Below are 26,260 nucleotides of genomic sequence, written 5' to 3'. Positions count from 1 at the left end.
CTGACATGATTGACAGCTATGTTAGAGACTCCTCAGCTGTGATTGGTTGCATTCGTTCACGTTCAGTCTTAGCATTACAAGCAATAAGAGGAGGCAGAGGAACATGATTTTTTTATGCCTCTGCGCTGGTGATAGCCATGGCCGGAGGCATGTTTTCAGGTTGTCCCTCCTTCCATCCCGCTCAAGGGATTTTCTTCAAAATTGGCAAAAACATTTTCTTTGAATCAGTGATGAATTGATTAGAATTTGGTGGTCATAGGTCAAAGGTCAAGGTCACTGTAACCTTAGTCTGAGTGGGTGGAAGTTCGCTGCAAAGATCAGCCTCTCATTGGGCGGAACAAGCCACCTGCTGAAGTCCCACCCTACCACCTCTGGTTGCAGTTTTCAACATGTCCTTTACTAACTTTTGCAGTGTTTGATCTTGCGGGGATGTAGCCATTTTTCTGCCATGGTTCGTGTCCTGTAGGCGATATTTTTGTGGACCTGTTTCCCCCTGGCAATATTTTTGCAAGCGCACCGTTGCTGTGGCACCGCCAAGAACAACTGTGATTGGTTGAAAGAAATACAAGCAGCCGGGGCGTTTTTTTCCTCCAATCTTAAAGTGAGAGTCGGCCCAGCCAGACCTTTCTTTTCTTGAGAAAGGTCTGGTGAGCGAGACTACTGTAACCTTGTCTGTCTTATTCTTGTGAACACAATATCTCAAGAACACTGTAACGGTTCATGTACAGCTGTGTGGATATGGTGACTGTTTCAGCAAACATGAACTGACCTTCCTCAAAACACCTACACAAGAAAATGAGATCACATTTGATTGAATGGTGCATGAAATGTGCCTTTGAAAAATGTTCTGAAAAGAAAGCATGGCTTGTTTTGTGTAACCCACACTGTAACCCCATCCAAACTCTTCCTACTTCCCGTGGCTGATTATGATTGCTATTATTATTATTATTAATTGTGAATTACAGTGTTGTACATGCTATTAAATGAGACAGCAGGACGTGTGGAAGAACCACAAATCCATAGGCGGTTGGGGAAAATTATGCTGCCTGCCAAGTCTTTGGAATTTGAGACAAATGCCATCTGATCTAAGATAATAATGTTCAAATTCATCTTTTCCATGTCTGCCTTTTTGCAGCTGAATCAAAATGTGATTATTTGAAAGGCCTTAGCCTTGTATGTGCATGTTGAGGGAACAGTTTAAGTCAGGCGGATAAACTGATAAGCCATTCACCATTCCTGATACCATGGCATCCAAGCTTCTTGGTTTAATACAGCATTTATAATGCCCTGTAGCCCCTGTTGGCATTCCTGTCCCTCATCTTCTGCTTAGATGTTACTGACGTCTCGGAAAATCCCTAAAATCTGCGTCATCCTTTACCTTAACTACAGCCTGGAAAAATGTATTTGTCTGTAGACTGCATGTTCCTGTTCAGAGGGCTCCAGCATACTTTTTTTTTTTTTTTTTAAATCAAATTTGCTATATTCAAGTCTCAAAACAGCACTAAGTGTAAATGCCAGAACGCATCCAGGGGACTGTAATCACAAGGTCACGTTGATCAAGGTAATGCAGGAAATAATCCAAAACACAGACAGCACTTGTTTTGACTATATGAAAAATGACATGTTTATGATACAGGAGTAAGACAGTTCTTTTAAATTGGTTCATTTGTACAGCATCAACAAAACAAAAAAACAAAACAGAAATCAGATGACTAATCAGAGAGATTTCTCTCTCTTTTTTTTTTTTAGCAACATATGAGGAGCATATATGTGGATGTGAATTGATGCCAGTCAAATTGATGATCTTCAAAAATTAGTGACTTTGCATCATTTTATATAAGCAATTCATTACATTAAAATATAATTAGCCGCAAAATAATACATTTAAGGGTGACAAATAAGAAATGTTTTGCAAAAATTGTGCAGGTATTTGAAGTGCATTGTTTTGGGCTTTGGATAAAAGTCTGACATTAATCTCCACCAAGAACTTGTCAGAAAAAAAAAATCCAAACTATTTGTTTTTTTTTCCCGGTTTCTATATAATTTACTTGACCATTAAATGGAAACGGTTATGCACACACACAAAATCCCTGTGCAGTAAAATGAAGATAGTCTTGATCGTCTTGACTTTTTCCATTCATAACAGATGGTGGTTGGTTGGAGGAGGTATTTAGGATCAAGAGGGGTTTTCCTGAGCAAACAGACACGGCCCATTATGGCACCAGAGCTGGTCTGCAGTGCCTGACAGGTTTCTTCTGTCTATGGTGATTTATTGAAGGCTGACCTCACATCTGTCAAAGAGTCATCGTCCTGCTCTTTTGCTCTTTCTTGCTTTCTTTCTTTTGTTTCTTTCTGCCTTTCTTTACTGGTCTATCCCTCATCAAAGGATTAGGGTTATGACAAAGTGCATATGAAAACACTGCAACCCACTGCTTGTGGGTAAATGTGTCAGAGTGAGTTCTTGTTCTTCTACCCCTGTGAGAACCTGTTTGAATTTCGGATTCTTAGCCGTAGGTTGGTATTCAAAACCACTGATGTTCTTTTGTTCCCTGCTCTTTCTGGTGTCTCAGCTTCCACTTGTAAAAGTCATGAGACATTTTAACCTATTTTACCTTTAAGGGTATCGACTGAATTACATTGGTGCTACCAGTTCACAGTACCATATCAGAATAATCAATCTGTGTCAAATTTCAGTACCTTAAAGGGATAGTGCACCCAAAAATGAAAATTCAGCCATTATCTACTCACCCATATGCTGATGGAGGCTCAGGTGAAGTTTTAGAGTCCTCACATCCCTTGCGGAGATCCGCGGGGGGGGGGGGGCTAGCACACCTAATGGCAGACGGCGCTCCAGACTAACGTCCAAGAACACAAAATTGAATCCACAAAGTATCTCCATACTGCTCATCCGTAGTGATCCAAGTGTGCTGCAGCCCCGACATAAGAAGTTGTTTCAAAAAACGTCATTTGAACTCTGTTTTTAGCCTCACTGTAGCCTGTAGCTCTGACTGCTTCTCTGTGCTCCGCGCTCATGTGTGTGCACTTGTGCGAGACCAGCGAAAGCATGAGCTTTGCTCACCTGTGTTTACATCACGTGACACGTGCGCCGCAGGGGGAGACAGCAGTGACCACAGTAGCTAAAAGATAATTTGCACTATGATCTTTTAGGAAAGGACAGCCCAACATGTCTGAAGACTTTGAAACTGAAGAGGAACAGCATTTCTTTGTTGAGCCGTATTTGTTTGAGCCCGAGTATACGGACAGAACTCAGGCTACTGGACGAAGCAGCTGCCGCAGCTCATGAGCCTAACCCTCAGCCAGCCGCAGAATACCGGAGTCAAGCACTGGAAACCCGGTGGTGTCGTTGTTTCAAATGCAAAGCAATGCCAACAGATGAGGAAAGTCTTTGCTGATCAGACATCGAATTGGCGATGCCTGTACTTGATAATCTAATCTCAGTACTGACGAGACTGCTGCTGTTCAGAGATCACCGATCACCCTGAGCGCGCACACGTGAGCACGGAGCACAGAGAAGCAGTCAGAGCTACAGGCTACAGTGAGGCTAAAAACAGAGTTCATGTGACGTTTTAGAAACAACTTTTTATGTCGGGGCTGCAGCACACTTGGATCACTACGGATGAGCATGTTGGAGATACTGTGAGGACTCTAAAACTTCACCAGGACCTCCATCGGCATATGGGTGAGTAGATAATGGCTGAATTTTCATTTTTGGGTGCACTATCCCTTTAAAGCGCACCTGGGTGAGCCAGTATGCTGCCATCCCATAGCTGTTTAGTAGAGGCTGGCCAAGGAGCTCCATCAGCTTCCCAGCGAGCCGAAACTAATGCTGCAGCACCGATAGTTTCAGCATCTTGTCTATTTTCTTTTATTTTGGAAATAGCGTAGTATCATTCTTGTTTGTAATTGTGTTTTTTAAATTACGTACTTATTCCACATATTTGTCAGTTGTGACTTAGCTCTTTTTTGTGATTAGAAAAGAGCAAAATTGCTTGTTGACTGCAGCTTGCTCAAAAAGTACATTTTTGTTATTACAGAACGAGTAAAGTACCAAAAAAAATTAATTAAGTGAATTAGCGTACTAAATTTGAGGTAGCACTACCGGTACTGGTATTGATTAAAATGTAAATGGTACCCAACCCTACTAATGTTCCCTGTGCTCCTCTACACACACGTTAAAACAATTTACCTTGCACTTTTATTGGGCCTATTCCAAAGGTTATCCCACTCTCCAGCCCCTTTGACAACTTAACAGTCAAAAAGTCAGGCATGACTAGGACGGTGGGTTTGATATTAGACTCACCAATGATATACAGTACAGTGTTTTTTGTTTGTTTTTTTGCTTGTTTTTATTTTTGCCCTTATTCAGTAGTATACATTTAAAAGGCAGATGGCAAATATGGGGAGAGGGAGGGATTACATGCAGCAGCGGTTCATGGCCAGTTCAAACCGGGGATGTTGTGGCTACATGGTACATGTCCTAGATCACCTGTCCACCATGACGCCCCCAGTGATAAACAGCTTTTCTTTTCAATCAAGTTACTTCAACTGGAGAATTTGGCACTTCCTTACAGCTTCAGCAGAATGATGTCAGTAATCTCTTGCAGTTAAGCCCAGACTAAACTGTTTTAGTCACTATAATCACTGAACATAGCTTCTGCCAGATTCTACCTGCTCTCAGCCTCTTATCCCATCATGTTAAGCCTACTTCAGAAACTGTAGTATTTAATTCCAGCCTCAGCTTTCAGCATCTTATTAAAAAGCTTGTCCCGGCATACTTTTGCCATCTAAGGAATACAAGAAAAAAAGTTTCAGATAAGGTTAGCACTTAATGAAAAGAACCTAAACTATGACGTAAGTAAATGACCACGTTAGACACAAAGACGGGTTGTATTATCTTTGAAACTATTCAAAGGAAAAAAATCATCAAAGCACTCATTTCAAGATCTCATTTGTTGTTGCTTGTAGCCATGCAGCTGACAGTAATATGACCCTTCCTTGTGGCAGGGTTTGTAATTATAATCAAGTTACATCAGAGTCCTTTTGCATGAAATGTTTATATTATTCTGTCTACCCTCTGTAGATTTGTCTTAAATTCAAATCATACAGAGAGGATTATACAGCACAAGCTTTTTGTTCATCACAGCTGGATTACTCCACTGTTGTGTCTGTGTTGCCTGCCCCCGCAGCAATTGTGTTATATCCCAATGATGAGGTCGAGGTTGGGGTTGAGAAAATATTTAATACAGAAAGTCAGCTTATGGTACTTAAAAATATATGAATACAGACCTGTGTTTGTGGGGGTTTTCTGGCACGTGAACCCGAACTCACGTGTGGACATGTTTAAGACAGAGACCTCTGGTAATAATTGTAGCCCCCCTGGGCTTCAACTGTGCCCCTTTCTCACGTGTGTTCATTCTTTTGAGTTTAACAAGTACGCTCCTATCTTTGAAGAGAGTAACAAAAGGGTAATGCATTTAACCCATCTGTCCCTTGTGATTTTTGTGTGTTTTGCTTTTAGGGTTGTCAACGTATCGTAGAGGACTGGCAAAGGATCCTGATGGTCAGATCGCTTGTCATCAGCCCCCACGAAGACATGAGGACTTGGTTGAAGTACGCCAGCCTCTGTGGCAAGAGTGGACGCCTGGTCAGTACATTGAGATATTCTTACAAAGCTCCTCAGTATTCTCTGATCTGCCCTCTGATCATGCATAATTAATTATAATCTCGTAACATCCAGGAGGAATAAATCAGAGTTGATTAAATCGGTCTTGTCAAATGGAAAAAGGAAGTCGAGCTCTAAGTGCAACCATGAACTCCAGCCATGAAATTCAACTTCATTTCAACCTGTTTAAAGTTGGCGCTGATGAAAGTAACACAGTACACTCAATTACACTGTTTAGAAACCTGAGCCTGCATATATGCACAATTAAAGTGGTGCAATTTTCCATCCTTTACCTCACTGTTGTTCCAATTGATTGCAAGGCATGGCAGACAATGGGCCAGTTTTTCTTTCTACACAGTCTTGTTGCATTTAAGCACACACACACACGGAACGCCAGAATCCCCAACTATGATGTAAGTTAAAAAAACGAGATGTGATTGGCCAACGTCAAACATGGCAGGAAATGTGATTACAAGAGGCTGGAAAAAATGACCCCACTAAGACTTTCTGTCTCTCTTTGTCTTAAAAATTGTCTTTGTTCACACAATCCTAAGTACTTACTCATGCACTGTACTATGTGGGATTTTTTACTCTCTATAAAAGAAGAAATTTTTATCAAACCTTATTAAGATAAAAGTTGAAGTTGTATTGTCTTGGGGTCCCTAAAAACCCTATGGGTTTTGTAAAACCTGGCAATTCAACTGCTCCTTTTTCCTCTCTTGCTACCTTCACCCCTCCAGGCACTGGCTCATAAGACCCTGGTGCTCCTTTTGGGTGTCGACCCCTCAAAGCAACTTGATCACCCGCTGCCCACAGCCCACCCGCACGTCACCTACGCTTATATGAAATACATGTGGAAGAGCGCCCGCAAGGTATGAACAAACAAACATGTTGTGTTGAGTGAATGGTTTGTAAATAATATATTGTACATTTTTGTCTGATGCTTTTCTGTAAGTCATATAGTATGTACGTGTTCATACATCAACATATGTGTCATCATATGATGTCATCATATGTGTCAAAAGTACATGAAGTACTTTCCCAGGATAAATAGCAGACAGCAACATCTCAGCTTTTAAAGAGTTCTGATAGTTGTTAGTTTAATATACGCAACATGAGGCAACCATCAGAGTTTCAGATATGCCATATAGGGAGGGTTTAAATTACCGGAACATTAGTGACATAAACAGTTAATTAATTTAACATTGTGAGGGGAAACAGCCTGAGAAACATTAACACTGACAAACTACATCTGTAAAAGGAACATGGAAATTGCAAACAGCTTAGCGACAGTATAGTCAAGTTTAATTAATCAGTCCCACCAGAATCTTTAAGAGGGTTCTTGTTAATATTAAAAATGACTGAGGCTGGAAAAAATGTGACTGTCAAAGAATTCACGGGTAATTATAATATATATTTAAATATTCAAATATGCCCCCAATGTGTTGATAAAAAAATGTAAATGATTTAAAAAAACAAAACACTATACTACGATAGGCAGTTCTACATAGCTGTCAGAAATAATTATTAGCAAATGTCATCATAAACATAAGTAAACTTCTAGTTCTAGTGTTACTGGGTACTGTTGCCGTACCCCAGCAGACTTCTATGGGTAGTCTATTTTATAACTTTTAAATGTTATATAAAGTGGAAAACTAGAATGTAATGTGAGTGTTGCAAAGAAATATCACTATCAACTGTAAAATTAGAATGAAAATGTTAGTAATGGTTATGACCTTGCAATGTTAGGCTCAGTTCCTGTCAGAATGTTAGCTACCTAGCGTACATTCTGTGCATTTGCGAACAGCCCTTAATTACGAGCGTATTCCACTTGCTAGCTTTAAGTAAAGTTGGGATCCCTTAATGTTCCCATCAGTTGTTCATGGGAAACTTATTAGCATAACTAGCTATCAGTTATCTAATAAAGTACACCTTTGCTGTTCAAATATGAACAAATGTGAGCAGCATGCAATAGTTTACCAAATAATCTCGTATCGTCTGTTGTGGACTCAGAGGAAGACAGAAAAAGTGAGGCAAGCTGGAGAAAGGGCAGGCACAGGTGACTTGAAGGAGGTGAGTGAGAATAGTGTGATTTTAGTGTGATAGAATTCAATGGAGTAAAAGTCTGTCATTGCTCTTTTGGCCTCCTTGTATAGATCACTAGACACACAGTCACCGACAATCTCATATTTGCTCCAGATGATTCAGGGAAAGATGGAAGTTGAAGACACGGTTGCAGGCACGGTTGACATTAAGGAGGCGAGTGAGCAAAGACACCTTTGTTTACTTGGCAATATATTGTCTACATCTATGTTAAAAAGACCAAATGGTTTGGGGATCTGTATGGGTCTCAGTTTCCTGATCTCAAGATGGACAAGGCCCGGACCCTTCTCAGTTGTGGGAAATGCAATGGTCATCACATTCCATTGGTCAATGTGTAAATGCAAGTTAAAACGAAAGCTTAGGAGCACTTTAAATCTGGAATATAGGGATTCTCCTTATTTTTTAAGTAGTTTTGTGCTTTGACTAAGGTATATTTTCATAGATACAATTTTAAAAATGAAAATTGAAACACATACACAAACCTTAAGTTTTTTGTTTTACCTTGATCTAGAAGCATGAGAGTAAGCCTTAAAATGCTGAACATTTGAAATATTGACTGCAACTTTTGAACATCCAAACAGCATGTGAATGTAGGGGCAGTCAGGCAGAAATCAGTCACTTTCTGACCTCGCCCCTTTCAATTTGAATGCATTTTTTCCTATATGTTGACCTTTTAGGAGACAGGGGCCTCAAGAGTTGACCCATATTGGACAATCACCCCGTCCTAAAGACACATCTGTGTTCTTCAAAAATAAACACAACAACGGTCTGGCTTTTCACCCACAATTTCAAGACTTTTTGTGCAAAATAAATGTGCAAATTAGGTTAATATAACAAGAATGCACAAGCTCCAATTTTTTCATTGTTTAATTTGCTATTGGGTAGACACTTGTTCATATAACCTGAGGTTTTTGCATTGCGCCTATTGTTAGTTGAGCAACAGCAGACTTCTTAGTATATGGTCGGAATGTCAGTCTCACCCATGATTCCGTAATGTTGCCTATGATTTTCTGTTTCACATCAGATACTCCTTTTTCCATCTATGATCAGAACAGTTTTACCTTTTATGTATCGTTACTTCAAATTTAGTCATCTGGGATTCAGAATTCTTTGAAATGGTCAGTTTGACTGTTCAAGTTTCTGAAAATTTCCACCCCCATGTTAATGGATAATTACAGCTCTTCAGGTAACCATACAATAGCCATAATAGTTCCAGGAAGAAAAATAAAACAGTGCTGTAGGCTCTTTTGTGATGACTGTAACCATAAATAACAACATATTATTTAAAAAAATATTGTGACAAAAATGAAACCTATTTTAAAATAATCAGTTTTTAATATGTATAGCTGTGAAAGTATTTGTATGTAAAGCATGTTCACAAATATTGCAGTATGGTTGATTTGCATTCATTATTTTGAAATCTGTAGGGACTTATAAATAAAGCTCAGTCTTCAGTAATGTCTTAGAGGTTTGATTCTCCTCTTATATAAGCCTGAGCTGATCAGTTAAACCAGTTCAACTGTAACATTTAGATTAATGTTTTTATTAATCTTTCATATCCATGGCAACAGTGGATGAAGTAAGCTGCACTGTGGCTGAGCATCCAGCACAAGAACACCCGCCAGACTTCCACCTACCAGCAGTGGTGGCCTGATGTTGCACTTTAGGTTTTAAAGAACATTTCACCAGAGCAGCCTGGGATTGAACTTCTCTGCCTTGTCTACCATGCACACACACACACACACACACACACACACACACACACACACATTCACATACAGTATATACACCCCCAAACACACATAAACACACCCACATTTATTGCCAGGTGTTGAATAGTGTTTGTGGCTCCAGAGCGCAGGTCTCATTAAGGGACTTAGGTAAGTGTGAGTGTAAGCATTGCTGTTGCTATGGCCAGCTGCACTGCTTGCCAGACAAATCAATAAAAACACACACAGCTGCAAAGGCCACAACCACTGTTCACTCAGCACACTTGCCATGAGTTGGGTGCTACTGAGTGCATAAGTGGGTCATCTATCAGGGATAATGGATTAGAAGCAAAGACAAGACTTAAAATTTAGAGCCTGAACAGGTACTGAACACATATATAATTTTAAGGTTTGTCATATATTTGAATATTACATGAAAAAGATACAAAATGCCACAGCCATAGCAAGTATGCCATCTGGATTTCTTCTCAAGCTGACAGTATATTTGTCCCCATTTTCTTAACTGTGAATGATGTGCATGATTAGGCGACTAGTCAGTTAAATATTTGTACTTGCTAGTCAGCACAAGAAGTAGTAGTTGGTTAAACTTTGTATCAAGGTACCCAGAGGAAGATGAGAAAAGTTTGGAACAGCATGCAAGAAACCAGGTTCTGATTATCAATGCCTCTCCCCCTTCCTCTGTCTCTCTGTTTTTCTTTTACACACATTCATGCACACATGTGCGCTCTCAGGCTTACACACACTCGCACTGGCTTGTTGGGTGCACAGAAGCTCCTCAGAAGCTTGTTTCACATGCATGCACAGTTATGCATGAGAGTTACCGTGTGAGAGTGGGTGTGTGTGACAGTGTGTGCTTGGATGGAGATGAGTTGGGACATTAGATACATGGTAAATTAATGCTGCTTGTTAGGATAATTTGCAAAGTGACAGATGTTTCTTCGGCTTTTAAAATGGGATTTGGTCAATGAAAAATGTATGAACAATCTCAGATGCTTCTTATAATATACATAATATTTTTCGGACAATGTTTAACTACATAGATTGAATTGTGCTCAATTTTGACTGTGTTCTGAATGTTTTCTTACTTTTAGACGCTTCAAGGAGTCTAAGTTTAAACTTTGGTTTGAACATCAGGGAAGTTAGTTGTTAGAAACATCACTATTGTGGACACCATCCCAAATCTGTGCAAGCTGCATGGCTTGTCATACAGGCTGCCTACACAGTGTTCAATTAAGACAACACCATGGAACAGTTGTCCTAAATGTAATGTATGTTCATGTAAAAAAAAAACATGACAACAGTATTTTTCCTGGTGAGCCAATGGTGAGTCCAGCAACATTGATATGAACAGAAGTGAATGTCCATTGTTCCAAGTAAGTAAGTAAGATAATAAAAATAAATAACATGTAGTTGTGCCACTTCTTATCAGGCAGATATTGTACTTTTGTGTAGTAACTGTGCTAGTCAAATCAGTGCTTGTATTCAATTCAAACTGATTCAATGACACATAGTCTTTACTTGCCACTGGTATTTGCTTTCTTATCTCTCCAGATTGATGCCTTCCAGCACATGCAGCATTTTGTGCAGGGGATGCAGCAGCAAGCCCAGCATGCCATCGCAGCTGAAGACCAACAGCATAAGCAGGAGCTCCACAAACTGATGGCCAGGTCTGCCCTTTTCCAAAAGCACAGTAGCAGCAGCTCACCATCTAATGAGCCTTTTTCACAGAAAACCTTTTCACATGTCACATAAGAAAATGCACAAGTGTAAATGATGAAATGAACGATTGCTGAACTCCATTTTGTTGCATTGGTTTCAAGGTCCTGGTATTGTGCATGCTGGCTCACTGTCACAGCATACTGGGACACATGAATAGAACACAGCCGTTAAAGTTATTAGGAGCACCTGTGCTTTTCTTTCTCTGACAAGTCAAACTGTCTGCTATGAAAAAGACCTGTGGTGGATATCAAATATCTACATACCCAGACATTTTCAGTTTTAATACAGAAATTCAGATTTAAGTCCAGACATTTTTTTACTGTCATGAAATTAAAATAACTTGCAAAACAAGAGTAAACATAAAATTGAAGAACAAATAATATTCTAGTATAATTTTCTGTCATCTCATGCCTTTATTTCTGATCTCCATCAAAGATTCACCCCAAAATTGATAAACACTATATTCAGTAGACTGGTAGGGAGAGAGATGATTTACCCAATCTGAAATCTTGATGCTTTAAGTTTTACATTACTTCAAAGTAGTTTGGGCATAACAGTATCTTGATTTCTCATCCAAGCGACTCAGAGACTGATCAGTACAGCCTGCACATCCTTGTGTTCAAATACAATCTTTATACTATATTTATAAACTCCGTTGCCTTAAAGTAAAATAAATTTGAGAACAGAAATAAAGTAAGTGTATGTAGAGAAATTATGGAGAAACATCTCTTAGGAGTGTTGGTTTGTGAGAAGTGAACAGTGCTCAGCAACTGCTGCTTTCAACTTCAAAGAGACTACGTTTACACTTGGTTTCAAAATGCATCTTAGGCAAATGGATCACAAGTGAAGTGCTACTTAACTAAAACTAGGTGTAAAAAACATTTTAGTTAACTAAAATAAAAAACAGAAAACTAACTGAACTGATATTTAGGGATGCACCAAATATTCGGTAACCGAATATATTCGGCCAAGTATTGCAAAAAAACACACACTCGGTATTCAGTGGAATAAGTTAAAAGCAAGGCTGAATAATAGCGGCGTGTTTTGATAATGAAACAGCGCGCGGTGACGGACAGAGTAAAATGTCGGCAGTGTGACGATATTTTACTCCATCCATCACTGCACTCGCATTTGCGACTAAAAATAGGTTTGTGCGAGAAAAATAAATCATTCAGCAGCTGTGTGAGTACAGATTTCAACCAGCAGCAGCAATACGGCAGCCATAGTGCTCCGCGGCACAAGATAAGGCTTACCGGCGACGGAGAATTCCGGCTCCAATAATGTCCTCTTCTTGGCGTCATGACTGCCCAAAAGTACCTAAACAGCCGAGCTGTGGCGGCACACAGGTATGTGGCGTGTCAGAGGAGAAACGAGCCGTTCACATTACTCTTTGTGGGAGGTAACGGCCCACAAACCTCACCGCACTTTAGGGACTGTTCTTTACTTGTCAGGGGAGGAGGGTGGCTGGTTGATTTTTATTTCATTTATTTATTTTATTTTGATCCCCCCTATGTTAATCACTTATAGATGCTGTTTTTGAAATATGAATAAGTCAGTAAGTAATTTATTCCATTGAAATATCATTGATGTATTATAGAAAAGTGATTTATCTTTTTATAAAGGCACATCTGCCTCATTTTCGCTGTGGTATCGTGATACTACTCAGAACCGTGATACTTTCACTAGTATCGTACCGTGGGTCCCAATTTTGGTACCGTGACAACACTAATCTGGAGGGGGTTCATCTGCAAAAACTAATGAAAAACTAAACAATGATATTCGGTATTCGGCCAAACATTTAATTTTATTCGGCTTTGGCCACAAATTTTCATTTCGGTGCATCCCTACTGATATTGTGTACTTACAACATAAAACATAAAATATAAATATGCAGGAAATGTCTTTAGTTTTAGGTTTTGGTCAAATTTGTCAACACAAAAAGCATGAGGATGCATTGGTGTGTATGTTTATTGAGACTGAGATGTCTACATGACTATAAGTTAATTGCCTTTACAAAGTGTTGTGTTTGTTTGTTTATAATACCTGTATGATTCTGAAATCTTGACCCTTACAAATATACCCCATATTATAATAAAAAAAGTAAAACTAATATTGAAACAAATAAAAACTAAACACTTAAAAAAGAATAAAAACAAAACTGAAACAAGCAAGCCCTCTCCATGAACTGACTGAAACTAAACTGAAATGATAACAAAAATTAAAATTGAAATAGAAATTAAAACTAATGAAAAATCAAAAACATAATAATTCCAGTGTGAACAGGTATACGTCTCAGCTGTCCACTTGTGTTTGGTGCTCAGAAAAGCATTTTACAACAATGTGTAAAATAGGGTCCTAGAAATGTGACCAGTGACAGGAAGGTGTTAATAGTTACATGACAATACAGAAAGCAGTTTGAGTTCCCATTACAGAAGGGCATGGGGAGGGAGCACCATTTAAATGTTGTAGCTTAAATATTGATGCTTTAAATGTAAAGCCTTTTTATTACTTGTAACCATTAATCAAGCTAAGAAGTTGTTAGGCCTTACCATTATAGATTAAAAACTGTGAGTGATTTAAAAGGAACTGCCATATATATATCACTAGTGAAGTTCCTGAGGGAAAGTCAGTTTCACACAAAGTGATGCCAATGTGTTATTATGCATTTAGTCGTGGTTCACTCATATTAAATCTCAGAAGTACCTCTGTGCCAGCCTCTGTACACTCACTGCAGCACAATGGAGAAAACACAAGGCAACATGCTAAAGCAAGGAAAAAGTAACCTCATGTATTCCCTCGTGTTGTAAACACACACAGGGTCGCGTACAGTGCGTTCTGCTTCTTTTCCATGAGCATGACCCAATCTGGCATAGCACCTTTTTATTAGCCTGTTGGCGACCTCTGGTCTTTTTCAAAGCTGGCCAGATTCTCTCAATGTCACACCTCAAACTTCTCAATAAAATGATTCCTTTTGGCACTTTGTCCCACACAGCTACTTATCACAAACCAAACAAGGCGCAGTGCCTGCAGGTATTACAGACCAGGTGTGTCTCCTGCACAGAGCTGCTGGTTTGCGCCTACACCTCTCCTACCGAGTGTTGTGTCTTCAGAAGCCTGGCACAGCGTTGGCATCTTTCCACTGTCATCACCTCACCTCACTGTGGAATGAGATGCAGTTTTCAGTCTGTTTCAAGCAGTTGTCAGCACAACACCATTTTTTTTTCTTCAAAACTTGACATTCAAATAACTATCATGTGTTTTCAGACACGAATTTTGGGGATTAGATAATGGAAACTTTAGTATTCCCAAAAATAGCTGGGAATGACTTCAAAGTCTTAAAGAAGTTGTTTGCATGCTCTTGTGGCCTCATGAAAATATTTGAGGATATCTAAAGCTGTCCCATTTAGGTTTGAATGTTAGCTGCTTGCCTGTGCAGGAGACAGAATGATTACTTTTTCAGTTTGACTGCACACATTGTGTGTCCTATTGGTCAGACAACTCAAAACAAGCAAGAGGTGCGACCTGGAACCAGATGGGTCTACTCCTGTGTACAGTAAATCATACAGTAGTATCATCTGGCCTCGTGCACAAACACACACTAATCATGTGCCCCCTCCCATCTCATAAATCATTCATAACAACACACAAGCGTGACAACAGGCAGAAGGGGCTTTTTTCCACTTTTGTATCTTCCAGACAGCGATTCTGTCTGTTGGAGGAATGCATGTTGGGGAAAACACCTGTATAATGTCAGTCAGGACGGGTCTTCTCCAGACGTGCTGACACACTTTCATGAATACAGGTCGACTGCATGGTATGGAGCACACCTGGACTGCTCTGTCAGACACTCACATCCACACAATCACATGGATACCTCCACTCTCTCCCCAAAGAACTCAGTGTAATTTCACTGCTTTAAATCGTTAACCTTGGTGTCTCCTTTTTAGATCAACATGTTGTTCCAATGTCCCCAAACACCCCATCTTCCCCCTGCTTTTTTCCCAAAAGTTGAACCTGTTAACAGTTTACAGAAACTGTTTGGCATAGATGCGCTGAACCCTAACTGTACGCTCACATGGAAAAGCACTCAGAAGAAATTGCGTAATCCCAAAAGACAATTTACTGGAGGTGCTCTGCAAACAGTATTCAAGCTGTTTTGGTGGATGGGTTGATAAAACAGAGCTTGCCAGTTGCTCAGTTTAGTGTAGTTGTATGTGAATTATATGTCTCGGCCCCACCAAACACAACTAGTTTGACTATTTGCCTGCAAGCATGTGTTTTTGTGAGGGTGATGGACAGAGTTAAGTCCTCCTTAGGGATGCCATAGAGTTCACCGTCGGCTTAAATTAAAAGAAAAATGGTTCGGATAATTGAAAATCTCCGGATGTGATCCCAGAACCTTTCAGCGGATAAATGCACTGCTGCTTTCAGTAGTGATACTTTGATAAATGCCTACATGATATCCAAGTCTTGTATCATTATCTCACTGCTTTTTTAATGGACTGCCCTTGGAATGTACTGAATGTCACTGCCAACTCTCTATAAGCAATGACAACATAAGCGTGGTTATAAATTCATGGTGATATTTCTGTGTCACTTTTGCTTTTACTTCCTTGTTGCTAATGCTGTCATGTAGTCACTGAATTAGTTGTTACTGCAGAGCTTTTGCAGTTTTAACAACAACTTCTGACCTTTGTAACTGTAATGGACTCAAAAATAGTTGAGATGTTTATTGTGCCTCCACGCTGGGAACAGGCATGGCTGGCAGCATTACTTTTTCAGGTTGTCTGTTCGTCCCTCCCATTGTCTTGAATGTGATATCTCAAGAATGCCTTGAGACTTTCCTCAAATTTGGTACAAGCAACCAGTTGGTCTCAAGAAAGAACTGAGTCGATTTTGGTGGTCAAAGGTCAAGATCACTGTGACCTTGTCTGTCCCATTCTTGTGAAGGTCCATTCGTGGAAACGACCACTCGGACTCAACAATAAACTGATTAGATTTTGGTGGTCAAAGGTCAAGTTCACTGTGACCTCGCTTCCGTCTCATTCTCATGACACAATCTCTCAAGAAGTCCTTCAGGGAGTTCCATCAAATTTGGCATAAACGTCCACTTCAACTCAACAATGAACTGATTAGAATTTGCCGGTCAAACGTCAAAGTCACTGTGATTACAAAACAAGTTTTTGGCCATAACTCAAAAATTAATTCGCTAACTATGACAAAATTTCACACAAATATTTAATAGTTTAAAATGTTTGTAAGGTCAGTGTTTTGTGGCCATTATCCAGCGCCATAACTCAGGAACAGAAGGGGGAACATTTGGTCAGATACTGGATTGGTAATCGTAGGTGTCCATCCTGAAACTGTTGTTGTTATTGTATAGATTGTCATTGCTCCCAGGTGTATGAAGCCTGCATGTTCAAGAATTTGTAGCTTCTTTTAAGCAACATCAGTATTTGAAGCATTTTAAACTGTCATGGTTACATCTGAGTCTGGATAAATATGGATGTAAACTATAACTCGACTGGTTGATGGAGGCATTACACTGTGAGGCTGGAATTCTAGTTGCAAATGTTGTCATGTAGTCAATGACTTATTTGCCTCTGCAGTGTTAACAACATTGCCCTCTGACCTCAGTAACTATTATGGTCTCGAATTAGTTTTGGTGTTTTTTCTTTTGAATGCCAGAAAATGTCAGTAAGTGTGATTATTATTTATAAAGTTTTATTTATAAAACTTGCCCTAGGAGCTTCATTGTTATGATGCAGTTTTGTGAATGTTGGTGGAGATGACAGAATTAATCAAAGTCAAACAAGGCAAATAATTTAACTTACACCAGGTTGGGCATGTTTTCCTTAAATAAAAAATAAATGTAAAATAATATTTTGATTGGAAGAGAAGCAAACAAATAAAAATGTCCCCCCTCTGACTTTGTGTCTGTCCCTTTTCTCTATGTAGATGTTTCTTGAAGCTTGGGGAGTGGCAGCTCAGTCTGCAGGGCATCAACGAGAGCACCATTCCCAAGGTTCTGCAGTATTACAGCCATTCCACTGAGCATGACCGCAACTGGTACAAGGTCAGTATTTGCCTTTTAACTCTAACCTTTCACTTTTGACTTTTCTCTGGCCGCAGTAAAATCCCAGCTGTGTCAGCAGGAGGTGGCTCTGACACTGATGTGTCACCAGGAAAAACTTTAGAACCCAATTTATTGCCCTTTAACCAAACATGTCGTAACATTGTTTAGATTTTGGTTTTGTCTGTGCACTGCTCATCTATTTGCTCATCAGATTGTTGTACTTGTGGTGCCTTTTGTGATACAAAGATATGAGGTGATGGAAGAGCTGAGAACAGTTTCATCTTTTCTTGTCCATGCCCATGCTGCGGGCTACAAAGATGTCACTAACAAAACCCACATACCCCTCTCCCCATCCATCTTCACCAACTCCAACTCATATGTTTGGATCAGAAAGATATCCGCCCCTCAGTAAACTGGAAAATTACATCATGAACCGCATCAGTCACCACTTCTGAGAAATGCAGTTTCGCTCAGTTTGTACAATCTCTCTGCAGGCTTGGCATGCCTGGGCAGTGATGAACTTTGAGGCGGTGCTGCACTACAAACATCAAAACCAAGGACGAGACGAGAAGAAGAAGCTGCGACACGCTAGTGGTGCCAGTGCTAACAGTGAAGCCAGTAACAGCGACAGCGAGGTTGACAGCACCGACCACAGTCCCGTGCCCTCACCAGGCCAGAAAAAGGTCAATGAGGTGAGAGTCATGGAAAATTAAGTCCTCTTCACACCCATCATCTCAGTCATTTAGAGTTCTCCTCCTCTCTCGGCATTCCTAGTTTTACCAGTGTTGAAATAATTCTTCAAAAAGCATAATTTTGAAGATACAACAAAGACCCTGCAAAATTAATTTCAGTTTTACTCAATTTTTGCTATGGCCAGTAATGATGACATTATGAATTTTGAACTCTAAATTATAGCGACTGTCCAGACCTTGCCATCCCCACATATGGTTGACACCAACACTACAGTCTGATCTCCAAAATAGCTTTTATTCTTGCTTGAAGAAGTATCTGATGTTTGCTGTCCTTCACAGGACCTCTCGAAGACATTGCTCCTGTACACAGTCCCTGCTGTTCAAGGTTTCTTCCGCTCCATCTCCCTGTCCAGAGGCAATAACCTGCAGGACACTCTCAGGTGAGTTAAAGGACTTTAACACACTGTAGTCATAGCAAACAAGAAGCACCCATATTTATGGTGTGAAAAGGAGGACCTCTAGTGGCCATTATCCTTAATAGTTAGGCAAGAAAAGATCCAGATTTAATGATTGTCTCCTGTTTTTGTACTGTTTAGGGTTCTGACTCTGTGGTTTGACTATGGTCATTGGCCTGAAGTGAATGAAGCCCTGGTGGAGGGTATCAAGACCATTCAAATAGACACCTGGCTACAGGTAAAACATGCATACACACAAGGAATTAGCCTAGAGATGAAGAAGTGTGTTAAATGAATCCCTATGCAAGTGAGGGGGTTTTAGTTGGGCAAAATGGCAACGCTGGCTTCTTCTTGATGTTTAACTTAAATTAATAATAAAAGAAACAAACATATTGGCAGTTCTTGCTGATTTAAGCACTTTTGTCAATGCTATGTTTTGAGTTTTTAGTCAGTATCTCTCTGCCTGTGCAGGTGATCCCTCAGCTCATAGCTCGAATTGACACTCCCAGAGCTCTGGTGGGTCGCCTCATCCACCAGCTGCTAACAGACATTGGGCGGTATCATCCCCAAGTAAGTCTGCTCACACTGCTGCTAATGCTGTTTCATAGGAGAATTAAGAACACATTTCCTGTGTTAACTTAAAGCAGTACGATCAGTGATTGTTGGATTGTTCTCTGTTCACCTACAGGCTTTGATCTACCCGCTGACTGTGGCCTCCAAGTCCACCACGACGGCCCGCCACAATGCTGCTAACAAGATCCTGAAGAACATGTGTGAACACTGCAACACTCTGGTTCAGCAGGCCATCATGGTACAGAGATTTAGTCATTTCAATTTGTCATCCCTCAATAAAATTGTCTTCTTCTTTTAATTAGAAAGTGATACAGGTTTGTTGTTGAGGGTTAGATGGAAACATCTGTCTGTTTTTAATTTGCCTCCTCTCTATATAATATGAATCAGACCACCTAGAATATTTTTATGCCTCTGCATATGTGACAGTCGTGACCGGAGGGATTAGGATTTTGTGTAGACCATCTGTCCCATTCTTGTGAACACAATATTTCAGGAATGCCTTGAGGGAATTTCTTTAAATTTGGCACAGACATCCTCTTGGACTCCAGGATGAACTGGTTAGATTTTGGTGGTCAAAGGTTAAGGTCACTATGATCTTGCAAAACAGGTTTTTAGCCATAACTCAAAAATTCAAATGCTACTTAGGAATGAACTTTATGCAAATATCTAATAAGATAAAATGATGAAATGACAAAGGTCAAATTTAATGTGACATCATAGTGTTCTGCGAAAACTTTTCTGGCCTGTATTAAACACCATGACCCAGGAACAGTCTGGGAGACAGTTGGTCAGAAACAGAATTTGTGACACTATCTTGGGTGTCCACCTTGCAACTGGGTTGATTGTATAGATCTTCTCTGCTGCTGGGTTGAAGATGCATGTGAATCATCCATGTCTTGTCAGAAGATACACTTAATACTTTTTGTTCAGTTCTTTTAAGACTTCACTACATATATTTAACGAGACAGACATAGACCCTCGAGACATAGACCTGCAAGGCAGTGATTCTAGTTTTTACCTGTTGTGATATAAATTATCAGCTTCATCAGAAGCACTTTTCGTTTTCTCCTTATCTTTCTGTCTCACATTCAAGTCTAGTCTTTGGTCTCATAAAAAAAGGAAAGTTGCAGCATTAGAAATGTGCATCAGTCTGAATCAAAAAATCTCAGCTTCTTCCTCTGCCTCTACTATATACTTCTACACTAAACTGATCAGCCAAAACATGAAAACCACTGGCAAGTGAAGAAAATAACATTGATCATTTTGTTACAATGCAATGTCCTGCGGGGAAACCTTTGGTCCTGGCATTTATGTGGATGCCATTTGACTTGCTCCATTCACGCAAACACCTTTGCAGACCTAGTACACCCCCTCATGGCAACAGCACTACCCAGTAGTACTGATCCCTCCGGTAGGACAGTGCACTGTGCCACACTGCAAAAACTGCTCAGAAATGGCCTGAGAAACAGGACAGAGAGCTCAAGCCATCAACCTGGCCTCCAATTCCCCAGATCCTAATCTGATCGAGCATCTGTGGGACCCCAGAGGTGCCCCCAATCCACAGTGGGGCCTCCTTGTATTGGAATTGGCTCTGACCTGTCAAGGCATGGACACAGAACCTCTGGAGTGGGTGTCCAGTGGTGTCAGGAACAAGGGGTGTTGGTGGCGGACCCTTTGAGTCCTGTGGGTTGTGAGGTCACCCTACGTCATCCTAATCCTACGAATGCCTGAACAGATTAGGACCTGGGGAATTTAAGGGCCAGGTCGATGCCTTGAGCTCGTTGTCGTGTTCCTTGGGCCATTTTTGAACAGTTTAAGAAGTGTGGCATGGTGCAGTGCCCTGCTGGGGAATCAGTGCCATCGGGGGTGCTGTTGCCATGAGGGGAGGTACAGCCTAAACAGTGTTTGGGAGGGTGGAGCACATCAGTTGGCATCCACATGATTGCCAGGACCCAAGGTTTACCTGCAGAACATTGCAATGTAACTAGATGATCAATGTTAATCACTTCACTCACCAGTGGTTTTAATGTTTGGGATCATCAGTGTACTGTACTGTAAAAATCTCCATGAAAAATATGTTGCTATTGCAAAGCAGGTGTGCATGCTTGGCAAGTTCTTTTCTGGATTGCAGTGATGTCATGTCTACTGTAGAGGAATTAGTTTCTCCTTAAGAGGCTTAAAATAGTTTTTTCTCCTCCTTTTTTCTTTTTAAATGTAAATGTCACATTTCTTATCTAAAAAGTAATCTGAAATGTAGATAGAATCCATGAAAAACAGATGCCTGATATTTTACACCTCTGAGTTTTTAGGGGAAGTATCAGAGAACAGTCTGATTTTTTAATCTATGTATGTCTTTATCCAGGTGAGTGAGGAGCTTATCCGAGTGGCCATCTTGTGGCACGAGATGTGGCACGAGGGCCTTGAAGAGGCATCACGTCTGTACTTTGGTGAGCGCAACGTCAAGGGTATGTTTGCTGTGCTGGAGCCTCTACATGCCATGATGGAGAGGGGACCACAGACCCTCAAAGAGACCTCTTTTAATCAGGTGTGTGCCATTTCAGTTTGGGGTTGAATTTAAAGTTTAGGCTAGTTTAGTGCAATACCACAAACTAAAGTCTCTGCACGTCTCCCATCCAACATAGATTAAAGGCTGCACGACAGTCCTGTTGTGTGCAAAAAAGACACCACAAACTGAGCTGTGGTTTTATAATCTGTTGTTGTGACATTCAGTGGAAACTTGAGTTCCTGAGAGGTGGGAAAAAAGTGCTTGATAAGTGTTTTCACTTCGACATTAGTTTTTTTCTGTTGATAAGTGTCAATAAAGTTTCATTAACACACTGTAAATCAAAACAATGGGTGAATATTTGTAGAGGCATTGTAAAATTAGCTGTGTATTTAATTACCACAAATTAAGTGTGAGTTTGTACACACAACTGTTTACTTCACAGCCATAAGTCATCCCAGTGACCCTAGCTCCCTGCACAAGCAGCATCAGATGTTTCCATTCAGGCTGCCTTTGCAGATGTGTGCTATTAAAAACAAAATACTTACTGAATCCTAGATTAATCAAGTTGGAACAGCAATGTTTAATGCCTTGACATTCAGTTTTATAGTCCTGCTTTGGCAAACCATTTTCATTTAATTGAATGAGTCATTGCACAGGGACAGAGAGTGTTTGTCTCACTTCGTGCTACAGGCTTATGGCAGAGACTTGATGGAGGCTCAGGACTGGTGCAGGAAGTACATGCGCTCTGGAAACGTAAAAGACCTGACCCAGGCCTGGGACCTTTACTACCATGTATTCAGACGCATCTCCAAACAGCTGCCACAGGTGAGTGAAACTACGGAGTCACTGCACTGAAACTGTTGTACCAGTTTTTCTTATAAAACTCTTCTAGGATTACTGCATGTATATTGATGTCAAACCTCTCTGGCTCCTGGGAAAATTAGAGCTGACATCCCACCAGTTCTGCATCCCTATACCCCATTACAATTATTAGATGTGATGAGATATATTTTGCATTTCATGTCCTGACTCATTCTTTGATCTCATGACAGGTGAATCAGTACATACTTGTCTCTTGTCTCGAGATTCAGCACTGGGAGATTAGGGAACAAAGGCCCTCTTTCATTCTTCCCTCTCTGGGTGAAGTCATTAAACAAGATGCCAAAAATAATGTTGAAAGATAGCAGAATGTGATGAGACAGGAGGGCAATGTAGGTCAAAGAAGAATGGCAGGAAATCATGAGGTAGCATTGTTTCCTTAAATATCATACACTCAGTAGCCAGTAGCAGACAGCTGTTTTCTTGATAATTAACTTACTTTTTCCTTCATCAAAGATTCCAGTACAGTGTATTTTGTAGCTAAATATTTTTGCAAGTGCCCACTTATATTCCAAACACATTAAAGGGATAGTTCAGTGGTGATACTCCTGCCTGGCTCTCCAAACTTGGGTTGTGCCAACTGACATCTAATGTAGGTAATACACTGACAGTAGATAAGTACCTGATATGACCCGACTTCAAAAGATCCAAAGTATCCTTTTTAATAATTTCATAACACTGTGTGTATTTAAAAATTCTGTTTATGAGTGTGCACAAGGAAGCACTGCATCCTTATACAGATACACATATACTGTTAGCCATTTTCCTTGGTGGCATACTCAAAGTCAGTCATGAGTAGATGGCTTAAACTTTATTTACATCAGGTCTTGTTGCTTCTGGAGTGAAGGTTAAATTGAACTGATAGATGTCTTTCCTTGCAGCAGTAATTGGGTTTGAGGAAAGATATTAAAAACATTTTTTTCAGGAGCTCTCACTTGACACAGCAAGTGGAGACAACAATACTATTTGACATTGTGGCAGGGTCCTGCTGTCAGTGATGATCCCCACTGTGACATTACAGTAAGCAGCATGAAATACACAGCGACATAATGACATGCTGTGAGCATTTTATTCCCCGTCTGGGCATTAACATAGAAATAAACCCTCTCCAGGATGCATCCAAACAGCAGATCCAGAGCAGGATGAGGCCATGATGAAGTAACCACACATTAGCATTCAGGATTTAACTGTAAAAGCATTTAAACGGTCTGCCAGAGTCTGAGTGGATGCAGTTTAAATCACTGATGGTTGACTGCAGACAAGCAGAGAATGCACTTATTGATGGACACATAGAAAGTGAAGTGTTCCAGAGTGATTTATTTAAGGTTGTGAAAATACAACTTTTTGCACGTAAGACCTTCACTGGGATATGAGCCAATATCTGCAACACTCTGCATATTGGTTTAGGCACTGTTGGCAGGAGCTGTTTTGCCACTGCAGACTAAAAACAAATTGTCTCTTTCTCATCAACTTTCCATGCAGCTGACCTCCCTGGAGCTACAATACGTGTCTCCAAAGCTGCTGATGTGCCGAGACCTGGAGCTGGCTGTACCAGGCACTTATGACCCCAACCAGCCTATCATCCGCATCCAGTCCATCGCCCCCTCCCTGCAGGTCATCACCTCCAAGCAGCGCCCACGCAAACTCACCATCATGGGTAAGATTAGGAGAAAATTGCACAGGCCTTGTGGCTCTGAACCCATTATATTAGGAAAATAGATTAAAGAATATATGTAGTCAGAGCGGTATACTTTCAGCAGGCGTGGGCCATCGCATTAGAGAAAATTCAATATTAATAGAATCTTTACCCAAACAACAAACAGCTCCAAGGCCACTATTTATTTTGAATTCATCAGTCATGGCAAAGTTCTGCATGTTGATAATATAGTAGAAAAAAACCTTCTGTACAAACAGAAGCAAGATTAAACCTGTGATTAACTTAATATCACAGTGAATCCAAATCAACACAAAAAACTGCCTTTTTAAAACTCAGTGGCCAGAGAGCTTACGTTGTGAGGTTTTTTTTGTTTTTTTTCCTATCCTTAGAGAAATGGTGCATTCAGGTCAGGTCCACTTGTCATCTTCCCAACACCGTCCATCAGCATTATTTTGAATACAGAAATAAATAATCCTGACATTTTATCCCTTCCTCTGCTTTGTTATATGAAATACGCCACTGAAGTGCCTCTAAAATGGGACCGTGCTATAAAGTCACCTTGTGTTGAAGCCAAATCCTCATATTATCAATCACAAATGCTTCGCTTTACTTCACTCTTTACCACTGCACAGTGTGATACCTTGTTCCAGTGTATCCCATCAGTGTTACACAACATTCTCTGTAAAAGATGATAAATCAACTGACCTCTGAAGCAAGACTTCAGATTAAAACCTGTCAACCACTACAGGCCTCTTAGATTTACCGCCAGCGCTCTGTCCCCCTGGTGACACACAATACATTGCGTACTGGGATTGTCATTAGGAGCAGACTGAGGATAAAACAGGGACTCTGTCTAACTCGTTCCACTGGAAGTATCAGTTAACTCCATTAAAGGTAGCATGGTAATTACAGTGTAGGTGAAATCATTGTAATGTGCTCTGTTGAGAACACTGAGGACAGTATAAGATAGTGGAACAATTAGATAAGTGACATCATCTGTACTTCAGATAAGTAAAATGCAGTTTCCTCACTGTCATCCTAAAAACTTCATTCTGCTTAAGAGAATTGAGTTGATGTCACAGTTCATCCAGTGCTAAGATACATATTTTCCACTCCACTCCATGTGAGTTGCTCAAGAAAATGCCTTGACATCAGGACTTCATGTGAACTTCACAAGGTGCTTTCATTAAGCAGCTGTAAAACCATGTGTTTGTTCTTCTGCTGCACAAATCAAATGTGGGGTTCTTTTTCAAAGAAGAGCTTTTTTTACCACAACTGCTCATATCTGTCACTTTGAAGAGGGGTTCCAAACCAAGGGTTACCATAAAGTGAGAGATTATTGGGACAGAGCCTACTGTAGGAGTGATGGGGTTCATATGAAATCATTTATTGCCTGCTCAAACTCACTAGACATTGCTTCAGGCAGAGGTAATGGAGATGCAGCTGCAGAGCAGCAGGGGAGCACCCTAGAGAAAACCCGCTAGTACTGCCAAATCTGACTATATAACGATTCTTATATAATGCCTAAACCCTTTTTGAGCAGTATATCAATGTTGCGTTTTGGTGTCGCCCTCTGCAGGCAGCAACGGCCACGAGTTCATGTTCCTGTTGAAGGGCCATGAGGACCTGAGGCAGGATGAGAGAGTCATGCAGCTGTTTGGTCTGGTCAACACACTGCTGGCCAATGACCCTGCGTCCTTGCGCAAGAACCTCAGGTAGACACACAGTCATGTTCACCACACACACGCACGCACGCACGCACACGCACGCTCACACACACACACACACACACACACAGACTCTGAGGTACAGTACATTTCATACATCTCTTGAGCACACACATGCTCTCAGTTGTGGACTTGAAGTAAAAAAGTGAAACCATGACAATGAATTGTATGTTTGTTTGTGTTTGTTTTGGCTGTGTGTTGCAATCATCAGCATTCAGCGCTACGCAGTGATCCCCCTGTCCACCAACTCAGGCCTGATTGGCTGGGTGCCCCATTGTGACACCCTGCATGCCCTCATCAGAGACTACAGAGAGAAGAAAAAGATTTTGCTCAACATTGAACATCGCATCATGCTCAGGGTAAGGAGCCAATAACAACCATTAGGTTTCTACTTCCTGCATTTTAATGACTGAAACCAGACTGAATATGCACTCACCTGCAACATTAACCCTCTGAGACC

The 26,260-nt window shown here is 40.5% G+C and overlaps 1 protein-coding gene across 2 annotated transcripts in view; it reads left to right on the top strand.

Moving 5' to 3' along the window:
• mtor (mechanistic target of rapamycin kinase) overlaps positions 1 to 26,260 on the top strand; it is a 111,123-nt gene that overhangs the window by 73,588 nt on the left and 11,275 nt on the right. For both annotated transcript variants that reach the window (XM_049581025.1, XM_049581024.1), the window contains 14 exons: positions 5,540 to 5,665; positions 6,424 to 6,555; positions 11,068 to 11,183; positions 17,194 to 17,311; positions 17,806 to 18,003; positions 18,343 to 18,443; positions 18,600 to 18,696; positions 18,930 to 19,028; positions 19,147 to 19,269; positions 21,394 to 21,576; positions 22,228 to 22,362; positions 23,899 to 24,073; positions 25,653 to 25,788; positions 26,012 to 26,159. In XM_049581025.1, coding sequence (XP_049436982.1) covers positions 5,540 to 5,665; positions 6,424 to 6,555; positions 11,068 to 11,183; positions 17,194 to 17,311; positions 17,806 to 18,003; positions 18,343 to 18,443; positions 18,600 to 18,696; positions 18,930 to 19,028; positions 19,147 to 19,269; positions 21,394 to 21,576; positions 22,228 to 22,362; positions 23,899 to 24,073; positions 25,653 to 25,788; positions 26,012 to 26,159 — 1,887 coding nt within the window. The remainder of the gene's footprint in view (positions 1 to 5,539; positions 5,666 to 6,423; positions 6,556 to 11,067; positions 11,184 to 17,193; positions 17,312 to 17,805; positions 18,004 to 18,342; positions 18,444 to 18,599; positions 18,697 to 18,929; positions 19,029 to 19,146; positions 19,270 to 21,393; positions 21,577 to 22,227; positions 22,363 to 23,898; positions 24,074 to 25,652; positions 25,789 to 26,011; positions 26,160 to 26,260) is intronic.

The sequence above is a fragment of the Epinephelus fuscoguttatus genome, linkage group LG7 (assembly GCF_011397635.1).
Source record: "Epinephelus fuscoguttatus linkage group LG7, E.fuscoguttatus.final_Chr_v1".
Classification (NCBI taxonomy): Eukaryota; Metazoa; Chordata; class Actinopteri; order Perciformes; family Serranidae; genus Epinephelus; species Epinephelus fuscoguttatus.
This window is presented reverse-complemented; position numbering and strand designations above follow the sequence as displayed.